This window comes from Osmerus eperlanus, chromosome 25 (genome assembly GCF_963692335.1).
Source record: "Osmerus eperlanus chromosome 25, fOsmEpe2.1, whole genome shotgun sequence".
NCBI classification, from domain to species: domain Eukaryota; kingdom Metazoa; phylum Chordata; class Actinopteri; order Osmeriformes; family Osmeridae; genus Osmerus; species Osmerus eperlanus.
The window spans coordinates 4,081,404-4,098,543 of NC_085042.1; the positions used below are offsets into that span (position 1 = coordinate 4,081,404).

Genomic DNA, 17,140 nt, shown 5'->3' on the forward strand with positions numbered 1-17,140 from the left:
CCAGCTATATATGGATATTGATCAAACTACTTTTTTTTAAGGGCATGGTAAATAAAATAGTGTCATTAGCTCCTAACAAATGATTGATTGCAGCCATCAAGAACCAAGCAACAGGGCATTACATTCTGAATGGTAAGGGAGAGGAAGCCAAGTCAAAGAGCTTCATCGACCTCGGCGTGGAGTGGGACTACATCATTGAGGATGACGTGGAGACTTTGCATACGGATGGACCATTACACGACGCAGTGGTTGTTCTGGTAACTATCATTCGTCCTTCCCTAGTTAGTGTTGATACACTACATCTCATTAAAACCGTACATGACAAGATTAACTGAACATCTTAACACCAAGACAAGTACAGTTTACAAAGTAGAAGCTCTGATCTTGGAAATATTATACATGATAAATGATTTATTATCGTATGCAATGAGAAAACTTTGTGAGACACAGTTTATAGTCTAGGTCATAACAATTATGAAGCTGATGCTTCTTGACAGATGCTCTCGATAACATGCGTTTGTTTTCCTCTGTAAATTACAAACCTGCTCAATATAGACACCTGCTCAGTCAACACTTCAAATCACAGAAGGAAACATTGAGTTTTTCCTTGAACTCTTGAGTCCTAAAAAAAATCCTGATTAAATATTTTACCATTTTAACACAGATGACAATTACTCTTTTCTATGTTTTACAGATAATACCTAAGGACAATGAGACCAGGTCCACGCTCATGTATAAATACATAATTCATGAAGACTCTGTGCCAATCAATAACAACAATGTCATCCAAGACGACACCTTTGAGTGGGCTTTGAAGAGTTGGTCTCAATGCTCCAGACCATGTGCTGGAGGTAAACATATATATTCATATAAGCTATATGAAGTTTAACGATATCTCAATGTTGGGATTAATGTGATAACCAAACTCAAGCATAGTAAAAGCGTCCTGTTTTGGTGTAGGTTATCAGTACACTAAATACGGATGCAGAAAGAAGGGAGACAGCAAGATGGTCCACCGAAGCTATTGTGATGTCAGTAAGAAGCCCAAACCTATCCGCCGAATGTGTAACCTCCAGGACTGCACCAAACCACAGTGAGTACCAGGCATTTTACCTGTCTGCCATTAGACAGCATCATATGAAACTCCTCCATGACACCATGTCAACCTGATAGGCTTGACTTGGGAGTGGAGTCACTCCAAAACACCATACTTAAAGTAGCTTCGGAGAACCATGCTTCTGAAAGCAGAGAAGGATCCGAAGGGAATACGTTTCCCGCTCATGAATGACATGAACTGAACTAACATGAGGAACTTTGACTGAAAATCCAAGGTCTTAGCCTCGTCCTTGCCGGCTGGCTGAGTGAGGATGGGAACGAGGGCTGGTTTGTAACAAAGACGCTCCAAAAGCCAAGAGACATCAAAAGGGATACATCAAACGTTTTTTTGAGGCTGAGCTACTAAGGAAGCATGTAAGCGGACCAACTTCTGCTGGAATAGGTTCTAAGGTTCTTGAAAAAGAACCAACCATCCATCTCTCCCACACCCTGCTACTCTCACTCTTTCATGAACTCTGCAGATGTCATGCAAAGCTACCCTGAACATATCAAATATTGGTTGCTTGGCTACAACTGCTATGCTATAATTCTTGCAATCAAGATATCGTGAGGCAATGTCACATTTAATCTCTGGGTCCTTTTCAACTTTTTGGGGGGCACTGTTGACCTTGTCCATCTATACCGTACCTCCCAGCGTGTTCTCGTTGAATTTCAGTGATCCCATTCGTCTTTGTATTGTTCTAGGTGGATCTCTGAAGAGTGGGAATATTGCACGAAGACCTGTGGCAGCCTTGGTTTCCAGATCCGGACAGTTCGCTGTGTGCAGTTCCTCCACGAGGGGACCAACCGGTCGGTTCACAGCAAGTACTGCAGTGGAGAGAAGCCTGAGAGTCGAAGGCCGTGTAACAGAACGCCTTGCCCAGCCCACTGGAGGACTGCAGACTGGTCAGAGGTATACATCGATGTTTCTTATATACTATTATTATAATTAGACCAATACGCTGTTCTTATTGGTCCAGAGAAGTTCTCAGAAGTCCGCAAAAGCGTTTGCGGACTTCTGAAAGTTCGCAGAGGTCTGCAAACGTTTTTTACGGACCTAGCAACAAGCGGTTGCCTTGGAGATGTAGCGATTGACCTTGACATCATGGCGTCTGCTCCGGATTCGTAGTGTTTGATTTGGGATTTTCCCACGTATTGTTGTAGTATATAAGAAACCAAATGGGGACTTTTCGACAGGTCTGCAAACGCTTTGTCGCTTCGATTTGTTAAAAGGTCAATCTCTCCTTACAAAGGCGTTTGCAGACTGGTCGCAAAGTCCACATTTGCAGTTTGTTACAATGTCGCTTGTTGACGCTCTAAGTGCTCAAAGTTGTTGTCCACCTGGAATGATGCGGCAGCACCTCTGTTGGTTCACATGGCCAGCACAGACGCTGGCTAAGGAACGGGAGCATGTGACACTTTTCATGTCATCGTCTGGACAAGCCTTGGTTTCTTGTCCTAAATGTTGCTGTCGACAGACTGTTCCATAGTTTGGACTAAAGCCAGTGTCTGCGTTTGAATCTTTTGCAGTGCTCAGTGACGTGCGGTGAGGGGGTGGAGAAGCGTATCGTTACATGCCGGATTGGAGATCAATGCAACGGAGAGAGGCCGGAGGCCCTAAGACCCTGCAGATCTGGACCTTGCCGTGGTAAGGCACAGGAGAAGACCAGCACGATCTCAGACACGGTTGCTAAAGTGTATTCACGCGATAGATGGTTAGACGATGCAACATGGCTGTCTCGATGTGTTTTCATGCAAGTCAGATACCTTTGAGTCAGGAAATGCACGCTATACTTACTTAGAGCCATACTTTATGAACATTTATTTACCACAATACAGCTTCTGTGCAGAATCGTGTTTACTTGTAAACACCTAGCTAGATAGGTGCAAATTGACTAAATGCAAATTGACTAAGGGCACAACTAACTTAATTTGTGATTTCAGTCCAGTCATAAAAATCCTAAATGATAATAGATGCTTTAATCCTTGACTTGCAGATGAACCCTGTAATGGCGATAAATCCATATTTTGCCAAATGGACGTGTTGGCTCGATACTGCTCCATCCCCGGCTACAACAAACTGTGTTGTGACTCCTGCAGCAAGCGCACAGGCACTCTCACGCCACTCCTCATCGAAGCCACAGAGATGGATGAACACGTTCGATTCGGGTCCGCCTCCAAGCTCCTCGAGATATTAACTGCCTCGGCCGACTCCAACAGCAGCCAGGCCGCTCCTCTCCGTTCCCGCCAAGGCCCGAAAGAACCTCCGAAACCGGGCAGCGCCGCGAAACACATGTCGACCGCCCCCCCCAAAAAAGGCCCCTTGCAGCCGCACATCTCCCAGAAGTGGGTCCTAGCGCACAGCAAGCCGGTTGCCATGGCGTCCTCCCACAGCCTCCTGGCTGACCAACGAGCGGACGCCGCCGAGGTTGAAAGGATGAACCGCGGCAGAGAGAGCAGGTGGCCCACGGCGTTCTCCGAGGTGGTGAGATGAAGCTGAAGCCCCTCCCCTTCTCTGATATTCAGACACCCGGCTTCATACAGGGGTTTCACCTCACGCCAACACAAATACCAGAAAAACGGAGCGTTTGTGACAGACAGAGATAATAAAAAAAAAAGTGCTGGTTCACTTTCCTTTAAAAAACAAACAAAAAAAAACAAAAATATCCATAATCTTCTCCCCCCAACACTTGTCTGGAACTTTACTTTTGGTAAGGCTGTTTGAAGTAAAATGCTCCAAAGATCTTAATAAATGCATATGGACTGAAGCCAAGAGACATTAACAGCAGTACTCCAAATTCTAGTTATATAGAATTTATGCATCTAGTCTAGATGTATAGAATTTAAAGATCCAGTGAATTTGTATGGTTACTGGGACCCTTTATTCCATTACAAATATAGATCTTACAATTATATTTTCATGTCGAACATTCATGTAGAAACTGTGTATGTACTGTATAATTTCAGCATTAGCAGATGTCTGTCAATGTAAAAAAAAAAAACGAGTCAAAATCTTAAATATGAACCTGCAAACACGATTTGTATAATGAAAGAACAATTTGTGCTGTTTAACATGATGGCATTTCATACTTTTACATTTACATTTAGTCATTTAGCAGACGCTCTTATCCAGAGCGACTTACAGTAAGTACAGGGACATTCCCCCCGAGGCAAGTAGGGTGAAGTGCCTTGCCCAAGGACACAACGTCATTTGGCAGAGCCGGGGATCGAACCAGCAACCTTCTGATTACTAGCCCGATTCCCTCACCGCTCAGCCACCTGACTCCCTAACTTTTTAACCGCTTTCAGTTCTAGTCTTGTTTTGGTTGGTCATTACTTGCAAAATAAGGCCCTATTCAGATATAAACAAAAAGCTAAAATATTTCAGGACCTTTATATAGTACTTTGTAGACGCACCTTTGACCACAGCTTTGAGTCTTCTCGGGTATTACTCTACCAGCTTTGAACACCTGGATTTAGAACGTTTCTCCTATTCTTTCTTGCTCAAGCTTATTCAGAGGTGGGAAATGCTAATGAACTGTGACCTTAAGGTATTTCCACAGATTTCTGGGCTTGGGCTAGGCCACTCAAGGACATTAACAGGCTTGTACCGACACTTGTCCCCTTCGAGAATGTTGCGTATCCTCCAGAGGTGGCTCTCGTGAAGAAATTATATTTCTCGCTTTGTTTATTATTTGCTCAGTCGTGACCAGGGTCCCAGTCCCTGCTGCTCAGAAGTGTTCACGTAGCGTGAAGCAGGTTGTCACCAACCTGCTTCACCACAGGGACGGCATTAGCCAGCGGTATCTGGTTTCCTCCAGATGTAGCGATTGGTGTTTAGGCCACTGAGTAACATATTTTGTCTCATCAGACCAGATCATCTTTTTCCTTATGCTCTCAGATTCCTTTAAGTATGGTTTGGCGAATTCCATGAGGTCTGTCAGATGCCTTTTATTCAGTGTATTCTTCAGCCAAAGTGGCTTTGGTCCAACCAACTCTCCCATAGCAGTTTGTCATCCCTGCAGAAGATCTTTTAACCTTGGGAACCTTAAATACTGGGATTCTTGATATCCTCCTGTCTATTTTCTATAACCTTCTCCCTTGTGTGCCTTTTAAAATCATCTCAATCCTCTTACTTCTGCCATGTGAACTCCAATAATGTTCTAGAGACATCTCAAGGATGCTCACAGGAAGCAATATATATCTAAGCTCAGTTTGGAGTGTGATGTCAGTGTATGGATTGATACTTACATAATGTCTAGATATTTAACTTTGTATACATTTGAACAAATATGTTTCTTATTTTGGGGTACTGTTGATACATAAAATCGTTATCCATTTTAATAAAAATAATAAATACTATAATACTATAATGCAAAAATGATAAAGTATGAATACTTTGCAGAACGCTATAATTACATTATTACAACGTAACATAATGTTATAAAAAATGGGGCGCCCCTGTGGCTCATTAGGGCAGAGCGTGTATCACATAGGCCTTATTGAAGCGGCATGGGTTCAGATCTGGCCTGGGCCCCTTACTGTATGTCTGCCCCTGTCACTCACCTGTCTTTCCTATCACACTTAACTATCATGCTAATAAAGCATATATCTTCAACCAATTTGTTTACAAAAATATGTCAAAGTTATAAAAGCCATAAAAAGCCTCACTGATGAAAATCTGAGGAGATGTATTTCACATCAGTAACTTTTTGTGTACAAGGCCATGGTTTATGGCTAAACTATGTTACTGTTTTGATATGTTCACGACATCATAACTCAACACAACTCAACATAGTGTCCCAATAATAAAATGTGGAGATTGTCGGGAACACATTTATCTCCAAGTGTGATCCAAACTATTATAAACACACAAAGTTAGACTTAAAGTCCATTAAGGTGGAACATATTTTACTGTATCTTCAACTTTGTCTGAAGAAAGCTTTGAGAAAGAGCTGAGAGGAGAGCTATTTATTATAAAATTATTTTGTCACAACCACGATGCATTTGACTGCAATAGCAATGAAACTGTGTATTATGTATCAGCAGAGTTCATTGTGCAACCACCGTACTAACTATACTTGTATATAGGATTGAGAGCATTCTATTTATTGAGAGTAAATGGTTCTTCTCACTTCTATGTTCAGTGAGGTGTACATAGTACTGTATACTAAATTAAAAGAAATAACCGGTAGGTCCACATCATTCACAGGCCAATGCTTCCATTATAAAGGAATTGGGACTTGAAGAGTACACAGTGGTTGGTCTGGAAAGAAAAATGTGCAAACAGGTTGTACATGACATGCTTTTAAAATGTTTCAGTTGAGAAAGCTGTTTCTCACAGCTGTTTTGAGAAGGCCTTAAACACGGTTGTATTCATCACAGCCAACTGTAGAGTAGATCAATTGTTTAGTTGATCAATTGTGTTTTCACATGTTTAACAAGACGTGAGGATTGGTATTTTGCACAAGCAAGGCAAAAATAGATATTAGACATTTTAAATTGTGTTTAACCATTTTGAAACACACAATGCTATTTTTTTTTTTTTACTATTTCATTTTGTTTACTCCCTGCCTATATGACACTGCTGCTAATGTTATGCAAAGCTTTTAATGATCAAGAAGATACTAGTATTTTAGATGTTATATTGACAATCCCTAAATCTCAGACAGATGCGTTCTGCATAGAGTATGATGAACTTTACGCATCCCCAGAGCTACCCATGTATTTAAAGCATTTAGGAGCTGATGCATAGAAGTTCTTCTCATCTCTAATTGCTTGTCTACTCTACTTGTTTTTGTAGAAGGAAATAAAATGTACACTACTGATGCTGTTTTTTGTATGGGGAGCACATACTGTAGTAATAAAACAATATACTAATTATTTTGTCACTCTTCATCCATATCATGTTGGCTTGAATTAAGTTACACACACCACCCACATTTGCTTAACCCTTGTGTTATCTTCGGGTCATTCTGACCCATCAGTCATTGTGACCCACCGTCGTATTGCGACAAATTTACCTCATACAAAAACAAAGTGAAGCATTTTCTTTTAACTGTCGGGCTGTCTCAGACCCCCCACATTGGAATGGTTAAAAGAAAATTATTTTTATTTGTTTTTGTATTGGGTAAAATTGGGTAAACACAACAATGGTTCGTTATGAACCTTTGGGTCATGTGACCCGAAGGCAGCACGAGGGTTAATATATTTATTGCTTCTAAATGTATCACATAGAAGGGACAAGATACAGAGATCCAGTTCAGTCAGGAAACACATTTTGATGTAACCATTTATTGCATTGGAAATAGTTTGAGATAGACTTTGGCAGAGTGCTTCTATTGAATAGGAAACTCATTGCCCTTGACCAGATAGGGAGCAAATAAGGTAGGGAGCAAATCCTTGGTAGACATGAACAATACAGACAGGAGCTGGATATGGTGGACTGTGACAACATTTTGTACAATATGCAGGTACATAGCAAGATGTGGTTTTGTAAGCATGAGTGTTAGTGAAGGCATGCAACTCTTATGTCGCCATAGGGGAACGCCTCATGGACTTCAATTAACACACCTGCAGTTGATTGGGTGAATCTGTTGCGCGTCTGTGCTACAATGTCAGTATAGAAAATGTATACATTTCCCAAAGAAAGAAAAGCACCAAACAAATATGTGAAGTTTTTTTTAGGTTGGCTGCCATGATAAGAATGAAGTGCGTGCCTCAAGCAAGGCTAAACTGTAGTTAGTCGAGGTGAAGCTTGAAGTGCAGCGTCTTGAGGCCATGGCGGATGGTCCATAGGAACGGAGAGGTGCGTGGTTGGGCGTGGAGGTTATTCCAACACTGGAACATGGAAGGAGTAGCACACCATGGTGGGATTGGTAACCTGGCCCGTGTTGTGCCGAAAGCGTCCTAGTTGTCGTTATCTCGCTCTTAAAGGTAAGCTCCGTTCACCAATTTCCCAGTCCCGAAATACAAGGATCTACACTCGAATAGACAACTTGACCTCAACTAATTAACCGACGTTTCTGCTATAATAAGAAAAATTGCCTTTCAATATAACAATGTGGCAGGCATTATTTCTTAATTTAAAGGCAAATGTGCCATAGGCCTACTCTAAATATTTCAGTATCGTGTTTAACAGTAGGAAAGGTATGAAATATACAAACAAAATTCAGACCACATGCTCCTCTAGACTTAACATCACTGCTCCAACTCGTTCGTTGCCAGTGCCATGGACTGAATAGAGTACACAATTTTATTTTTGTGTTGTATTAATAGAATGTTACACAACTAACAACAAAGTAGGTTTAATCTGACCCATATGACAGATCAAACAACAAATTAAATGCAATTGGTGTTCGACCCAAAAGGTCAGAACATGTTGACTGTAGTTAATACCAGCGATGGTAAAATGTGTATTATGTAACCGTCCTCTTTTCTATCATGCCAACTTTGTCATGCACACGTTGGTGGTAAACTGGGGTAGGGATGTCGATAAGTCAGAGGCCATAAACTTCATGTTTTTCCCGATGTACCTGTGTCGGGCTGGATCATTGAGACCTGAAACAGTTTATCGCAAAGGTCAGGATCGAGGTTACCGGTCATCCAAGCACTAACAGATGTATCCGTGGAGTCACGGCGGTACAGGGTAGTTGTACGAATACGGCTGGCACTGACCTATATTGTAGTGATGCTGGAAGGGGACAGTCAGGGATACACTGGAGCAGAATTGATAATGAGGGGGGGGGGGGGGGGGGGTAGAATACCCCAGTAGTGTGGAGAGAGAGAATTCTGTGAGCAGCCATGCACAGACTTCACGCTACAGTTCACAGCACAGCTGACTGAGTGCACGACTGTCATTCAGCAAAGGGAGCTGATGTCACATCCATCCACACAAGGAATAAACATGGATATTTTGATAACAAACAGGCCCTGGGCAGTTCTTTAAATCCAAATCCCAATGTTAGGTTAATACAAGGTCTTCCTCTAAATACGTTGAATAATAACGTGGCTGTTTTTATTCATATCTGTAAGAAAGTGTGGCAATGACCTTTTAAACATTTCACAAATTGTATGTAGTTTATGTAGGTTTAAAACTGAAGGTACAACATTGGACATCGTTTCCAAAAGCCTCTGGACAGGTGTTTCCTGTATTAATTGACAAAGATGTAAGCTGTCCCAGTTGTTCCTAGCTCAGTGCACTGAAAATGTCACCCTTACAGCTAATGCCAAATCAGGTATATGGTTTCGGTTTCATGTCTGTATGAAAACTGTATAAATGTGTGACAAGTGTATGTCAATATGAGAAGTGTGTAATCATTGTTTGCCTTGTAGTTTTTAAAGAGAACAATGACATGAGACCAACATTTTATTTAAAGACAGTAGCCAACCAATGTAGATGACAGAAGAGTCGAGTATAGAAAGATGTGGCAGTAATTCTCAGCCAGTCCTTTCCCTCCAATCACAGGGTCACCCAAAGCAGATTAGATTATAGTTGCTGTTATTGGCCTACGTCACAGGACATAGCTAAAGCCACATCGCTAATGTCTAGGATTCTTAGACGTTGTACAATGCAACAAATACTTCATCTTTAGATGTCTTCTATTTATACTAGACAACTGGCATTTATATTGAACCAGACATGAACCAATAGGAGTGCAGAAGCAACAACCATGAATAACATCATGAGATCCCAATCATCATTAGTGACTTGATATCCATGGTAAGACGAATGTTAATGTATTTACATCTTGAGACCTTTCCTTTTAAGGTTTACAGCATGCAATATAAAAGAATGGCATAGTGGATTTATTAAATACACAAATCAATAGAACAGCAAGCTATTCATCGAGGGGCATGGCTCATTAAGTTCACTGGCTTTCCGTATTGTTTAGCCCTCAATAAGATCTACTGTTGAGATTTCATGTCAGTGTCCATAGGACAAGGAATGCCAGCAATTAATGGTCAATTATATGACCCTATAGAACCCCCTCATAATTAAGCATTTAGTGTTTGTTGCACGCTTCGTTGTACTGGTTTATCAGGTAATCCACACTCATTTTCACTATTACTACTACTATTTCACTGTTCTTTGAGATATGATCAGAATGTCAAATAGTTTTCATATAAGCGGCAGACTTCCAAAAAATGTTTGATTTATTGTCTTTGCTTAAACTCATTAATTCCCAAAGTTACTAGTACAATACAGTACAGACTTTTGCAGAAAGTAAAAATGCTAAATGACTCACAAGGCTAGTAATCACATAACATAATGTTAAACATGTACTGAAAATGTACCGATTCAATAGGGCACCACTAAAACTGCACTGTATAGTCTCTATGAGAACTCAGTTGAATGAGATGTTTTGAGATATAAAATCAAGCTAAGAGCTCAATAGAATGTCATATAAACACATCCTCCATTTCAGAGTTACATAAGTCCGACTGAAGCATCTTGATGAAGTAAATGCAGTACAACCAGAATGAACTCATGAAACCACCATGTTTGCGTCATGTTTTTGCATGACGTCAAATGTTTTACACAACTTCCCCCCCAGAGGATGTTTACAATCCTCTCCTCAAATAGAGAACACAGTCACACTATCACTGCTTCGAGAGACCCTTTTCAGATCATCCATGACTACATCTTGCTCAATGACCCGTCCATTGTCGTCCACAGTGTTGATGGACAAAGGCTTTGTGCTGGCCTGGGGGCTGGCGGGCAGCACAGAGTTTTCCAGCGCTCCGTGTGAGTAGGTCTGTCGGCCGTGCCCCTCGGCCGTGCCCAAGCTGAACTTGAAGACCGCCTGGAACCCCCGGCGGAAATTCTCATTGAAGAACCCGTAAATAATCGGGTTCACGCTACTGTTGAAGAAAGCCAGCCAGTGTGCAAAGGGGTAAATGTAAATGTTTATGACTCGGTGCTGATGCTCGGTGAGTCTGGCATAGTCACTCAGCATCATCAGTGTCCACAAGGGGAGCCAGGACACGATGAACAGTAATGCTACGATCAAAAGCATCTTAATGACCCTCAGTTTTTTCTTTGACACCATATTGCGGTTATCGTGGCCAGGCTTGCCAACCGTTGGAACCGCAGTTTTAAACAGAGTAATGCCGATACGGGCGTACATGATCACAATGAGGGATAAAGGCGCAAGGTAGATGTTGGCAAACAGAACTGTGGTGTAAATCTTACGCATTTCTTGGCTTGGCCAGTTTTCTCTGCACCAGTAAAAAGGGCGTGTTTGGTTGCCGTCTCCCAGTAGGATACGGACGGTTTGCTCCTTTGTCACTTGTAGCATGACCCCAGAGGGACACATGATGGACACAGCCAGGACCCAGATGATCACTATGATCACTGTGGCTGTTGACAGAGCAAGTTTTTGCTTGAAAGGGTAGACGATGCATCGGAATCTGAAAAGGGGGGTAAAAAAGACAAGTCTATTACAGTGGAAAAGTGGTGTTTCGTTTTTCACTCCTACAGTATGAACAGCGTTGAGATTTACATTCATAATGTCCTAAATTGATGTTGAATTTGTGAATTATTTATGAAAATACAAAGTGAAACACTATCTTCTAAACTAGCTGCTGCACTGTTACTCTATATTACCCACGGCTAGTCCTTCATGTCATAGCAGTCAGATACTGAATTAGCTGTGTAGTCCTGCATTAAAACAGTTATCCAGAATGCTAAATATTTTAACAGATGCGTTACTTGAAAACTAGCTAATATGTGTACATATGTGAGCTGATGTTCTAAAGGTCTTTGTGATTGTCTGTGATATGGCAGAAATATTTTATAGTTTCGGGGGGATTTTGACAGTCTTTGACTAAACCATCACTTTGATAATTAATGATCTACCCATATCAACAATGCTTAGGTACCTGTATCAGAACCTAATAAGTATTCTGCAGTAATTTTTTTGAGAATGTTGGGTGAGAATGTCTCATTAAAATGTTTAACCATGAAATGCAGGATGTGATCCAATACATTACACAACAACAAAATATATTGGCATTACCTGTCAACAGCAATGGCAACAAGAGTGAAGACCGATGCGGAAACCGAGATTCCTTGAACCATGCCACTCATCTTGCACACCAAACTTCCAAATGGCCATCCTGTCAAAGTTAACAGAAGCTTAAACATTGTAATACAAATATTGTAATAGGTCTCCTATATTGGCCCCCATTTGGGCCAATATAGGAGAACTGTACAAATTCTTCCCTGACCTCTCTGTAATGAGACGATCGAGCACTCTCCTGGAGAATGTGAAGTGCCAACATATCACAAAGCACACACATAGCATGAAGGAATACTACATCATTGGAAACAAAAACATAAAATAAATACAACATTTTACAATGAATGATAGTATATACATGACTAAGCATTTAACAGCAAACTGGAAAATGCCACTGCTACCATCACCTGCCTAAAAAGGCCTATATTACCTGAAACATCTGTTTTTATGTCAGACAGTAGCTGTAAACATTTCTCAGTCAGTTCATCAAGAGGCAAGTTGCTGGCTAGGTAACCCTGCCACTTTTGCATTCAATCGCCTTCAACATCGACAAACAACGAGCCCTAGTTTAGAGAGGGGTGTGGTGGGGATGAAACATAGATATATTGGGATAAAAGCGTCTTGTTACTCACCTGTAATTATGTTATCAAGAAGTGTGGTAGGCATACAGAAGATCCCAACTAGAAGGTCACTGACTGCCAGGTTGAGAATGAACAGGTTGGTGACAGTCCGCATGTTTTTGCTCCGCAGCACAAGAAAACACACAACTCCATTTCCAACCATGCACACCAGGAAGATTAGAAGGTAGGACACTATAAATATGGCTGCTATGGATGGCTGGTGAAGGTAAAATCCCACATAGGTTATGTTGCTCTTGGGTATGAGGTGTTCCTTGAAGGTGTCTGTAAAAGTCCTGTTGTCATATACAAAAGTGATGTTTGTCTCAAGTCCGTCATTCATTTTACACCTGAAAACGGGAGAAAAGGTTTAGAACTTGACGTTATTTTGATATGAAAGGGGAATAGACATTTTGTGGGAATTAGCAAAAATGAATGGGGACTTATCAGTGTCATTTGCAATAATGGTTTGGAGTAGGAGTTATAGTAACAGGAATTTTTGGATTGATGGGAAAACCTTATGAACATTCCACAAGAGCAATCAAGCTTAAACCCAAATTCTTCTTTGACTGCAAAACACTTGAAATGCTTTTCTTTATATCGTTTTTTTTACTAAACAGAAACTAGATAGTAAACTATACATTATTTTAATATTTTGCTAGTTATACTGGATGTAGTTAATAATGTTGATCTCAGTAATATAATCCAAATGTAACCAAACACATGGTCCTTGGGATAAATACCATGATGTGTGGTCTTCATAGTCATCAGTGTGAAGGATAATGTTCGTACGTGTGGTGTCGGAATGAAAACATCATGCAATGGAAGCATGCAAATTGCATGCAGTGAATTACAACTCTAATGAATTTCAAATAGATCCTTGTACACTTTTCACGAGCCCCAAAATTGGCTTTGAAGTACAAAACTTAATGTACAAGGAATGAAATGTGGGCACTGCACTGATCCTAACTATAAAGGCAGGAGTCTCTGTCTGTGTCTTGATTATCTCTAGAACCGGGAATTATATGAAGTTGAAATTCGGCAGGTGTATTGCTCAACACTCAATGAGGTTTTGCATCAACTGGAAAGTTGTTTGGATGAGCCAGGGGCGTAGCCACGGGTAGGCCTGTGTATGCACAGGCCTACCCAATTTGTTCTAAGGCCTACCGGGTGCACCGGGTGCACATCGCAAAGTAAATAAGTAACAAAAAAAATGAAAAGATGCCTATCCATATTTTTCTAGGCCTACCCAAAAAGATTATTCTGGCTACGCCCCTGGGATGAGCGTTTCTCAACCAATAAATCGAAACGTGTTTGCTGCCATGTTGATCTGTGCTAAGCCCTGCAGCCATCGATCGAGCAAGAACTGGAACTGCACAACAAGTAGAACACTATTTTGTAAATTGAAACAAAACTTTGGTATCTCCAAGCTGGGAATGCTGCACTCTCTTGGCAAGATACTTCGGGCATGACACTCAGACTTCAGCGGACCTCCTTTCCACAATCACACCAGATGTGTTGATTAGAGGTCTAGACCTCCCCCTTTAGGGGACATAATACTGCATGCATTCACAGACCCAGAACACTCATTCTCAGCAGTGTTGAACCCATGTTCCTGCATATTGTGCAATTGCTGCCACCATCCCCACTTCTTCCATACCATCTTCTGGATCATTTCTAAAGGACGTGTTGATGCCCTGCAGGGCAATTGTGTGACACAGACTATTTAGTTTTTTAGATGGATTTTTATCCTTTGGAAAAGTTTCCAGCCATAGTCTGCAGCATTTTGCATGACCAACTGCCAGATCCCTCTCCAAACTGCACACCCTGAGGTTTCTTTCTGAGTTTCAGTGAGTTTTCTTGTGGTCTTTGAGAGTTTAGATTTAGTTAGTTTGCCCTTAAAAAGGGCTATAAACTAAGTATGATTTTGATTTCCAGTCCATAGGTGGGATTTATTTCCTACACTCCCTGCCTTATTATTGTATGTACTTGTCCTATGGTCCTTCAAGGCAATGAGTTTCCCATTAGAGTCTTGATGAGTGTTTTGTTATAGCCGTTTTTAACGTTCTGCTCTCATGGCCCACTTTTATATTTAATTTTTTTGGCTTTGCAAGTTAGGACGACGCAAAAAGAAAGGGTTTTGAAATGATTGGAGGAAACTGTGTTGCACTTCGAGATTAACTCTCACTGAAGCACTTTGCATATTCATTTACAAATAGGTTATAGAATATCACCTTTGCAAAGCGGACCTAAAAACCGACACTGAATTTTTCGATAACGGGGTCATTGACTTTAGTCTCGAAAAAACTAAATACTGCAACGACATATTTGTAGTGGAATATAAACGATACAGTCAATAGCCTATCAAACGATGGCGAAGTCATAAAGATGGATAGTCAGAAAAGTTGATTTATTTTTAATATAGTAAAAACAGGTTATATAATTCAATATTTTAAATAAAACAATACAAACATTGTTTCTGCCCACTCAAATACACTTACCTTTGTTAAACGCAGGAGCGAAATGTCCATTAATTTATTAAATGAATCCTGTGAATAAGTGAAGTTTTCCTTCAAATAACGACTAAAAGTGTCTTTGAACGGCCGTGAAATAGGCGAAATGATAACTGGTATTGCCGTCTCATATGTGCGTAATCCTGTAAGCGCCCTTCTAATGATGCCTCAACTAATGAAACAGTACAACTCGCGCAACCCAGTAGAGACGAGGGGGATTACGCTGTAGTGTCACGACCAGGGGGGTGGTGGATTAATCATGTTTATTAGTAGCTGGAATGTCCCTGTACTTACTGTAAATCGCTCTGGATAAGAGCGTCTGCTAAATGTAAATGTAAATGTAGTAGCTAGTTGTTGGTTTATAAACATACTATTAAAAAAAAAATTCTGGTAGCCTATATATAGGCTACCCGAATTTTTCATCACAGGAAAAGCAGATGTTCGCCTATAATTGTAATTATTAGTATATGGGTAGATATGCAATAGCATTTTGAAATGTTTATGTAGGCCTAATTTAAATTGGATTATAACAATTATAAATATGGACTCTCCAGGTTGTCCTCTAAATGTTATCGAAAGTCCAAAATGTTAATTACACTCCTCCGATTGAGCCAATGCCATATCAGCAGTAGGGGGCACTGTCAGCTAAGGTAAGAGGTATTCACCATGTTAGAGTGCATTTCAATGAAACCGTTTTCCCCAACATAGCATGCTTTATTTGCCTTTGAAGTTGCTTTGGTATTGGTAAGGTTTAATACTTAACTCAGCTGTTTGTCAATTTACTAATGGCATATCCTGTTAGAGAACTTTCAATGGTGATATAATTGCTTTTAGTGTAATAATCAGTAATAGAAACATCTCGTTTCAAATTAGGCAAGTTATTGATCTCTACCTGGACATAATCAAACCTATAGATTAATAATGGTTAGTAAATTCTAAAGTCTTTGGTCAGGAAATATTGAGATTCGTTATTTCTTTCAACAGAAACATGTTTGTGTCTCTTGATATAAAAAGTAGAAACTACTTATGTTTTATTTGGCAGTAAATTATATATCAAGGCCTGCACTTTTATCCAAAGCAACATGGTCACATACATAGGGAGTCAGGTGGCTGAGCGGTTAGGGAATCGGGCTAGTAATCAGAAGGTTGCTGGTTAGATTCCCAGGCTGTGCAAAATGACGTTGTGTTCTTGGGCAAGGCACTTCACCCTACTTGCCTCGGGGGAATGTCCCTGTACTTACTGTAAGTCGCTCTGGATAAAAGCGTCTGCTAAATGACTAAATGTAATGGTCAGACCTGGGGCTCTACCACTGAGCTACAGTCACTGTTTGCCTTCATACTGTGTGTTTCTAATAACAGCTTTACATTTTCATTTCCATTCTCCTTTACAACCCTATGAGTTCTCAAAACGATTTTGCAGGTCAGGGTTGCTATTATACTGTTTCTATATATTGGTTGTATTTCAAATATATCCATATTTTGCCAATCTTATTTTTAGCCTCTAAACTACAAATTCCTCAAACAATCATATTCAAGTTGTTCATTTCATGATTCTTTTCATATGCATCTTTGTAGATGCACATTACTGCATATGGCACAGGGGGGTGCCATTTGTATTACCCAGAAAAAGACTTCGGCTAGTCTTTGTCAATGAATAAAGCTGTTTTTTGATCTACCTTACAGTTGGCAAAATTTATAATTGACATTATAGAAACACAGTGATTGTTGATATTGTAATATAATTAGATTGCAAGTATTTAATATATAAAGATGTTACAAACAGCCTTGCAATGTATTTGTCTTTCCACGCAGTAACAAAGTATATCTGTTTCTTATTTTAAAGTAAATTCTTGATACAGCCTTAAATATTTGTATGAACAGCATTTCGTTA

The 17,140-nt window shown here is 40.4% G+C and overlaps 2 protein-coding genes across 3 annotated transcripts in view; one reads left to right on the plus strand and one right to left on the minus strand.

Annotated features, from left to right (window-relative positions):
* The window catches only part of adamts3 (ADAM metallopeptidase with thrombospondin type 1 motif, 3), a 38,590-nt gene extending 34,462 nt beyond the window's left edge, over positions 1 to 4,128 (plus strand). For both annotated transcript variants that reach the window (XM_062451180.1, XM_062451181.1), the window contains exons 17-22: positions 94 to 257; positions 695 to 851; positions 961 to 1,093; positions 1,801 to 2,008; positions 2,626 to 2,743; positions 3,093 to 4,128. In XM_062451180.1, the coding sequence (XP_062307164.1) occupies positions 94 to 257; positions 695 to 851; positions 961 to 1,093; positions 1,801 to 2,008; positions 2,626 to 2,743; positions 3,093 to 3,589 (1,277 nt within the window). In that variant the 3' untranslated portion in view covers positions 3,590 to 4,128. The remainder of the gene's footprint in view (positions 1 to 93; positions 258 to 694; positions 852 to 960; positions 1,094 to 1,800; positions 2,009 to 2,625; positions 2,744 to 3,092) is intronic.
* Positions 4,129 to 10,251: 6,123 nt separating this feature from the next.
* Positions 10,252 to 15,407, minus strand: npffr2a (neuropeptide FF receptor 2a). Its single transcript, XM_062451215.1, has 4 exons — positions 15,238 to 15,407; positions 12,752 to 13,086; positions 12,117 to 12,216; positions 10,252 to 11,508 (listed from the first exon to the last, which is right to left on the minus strand). The coding sequence occupies exons 2-4, from the start codon at positions 13,077 to 13,079 to the stop codon at positions 10,674 to 10,676; spliced, it is 1,263 nt and encodes a 420-aa protein (XP_062307199.1). The 5' UTR covers positions 13,080 to 13,086; positions 15,238 to 15,407; the 3' UTR covers positions 10,252 to 10,673.
* Between the last annotated feature and the right edge of the window lie 1,733 nt (positions 15,408 to 17,140).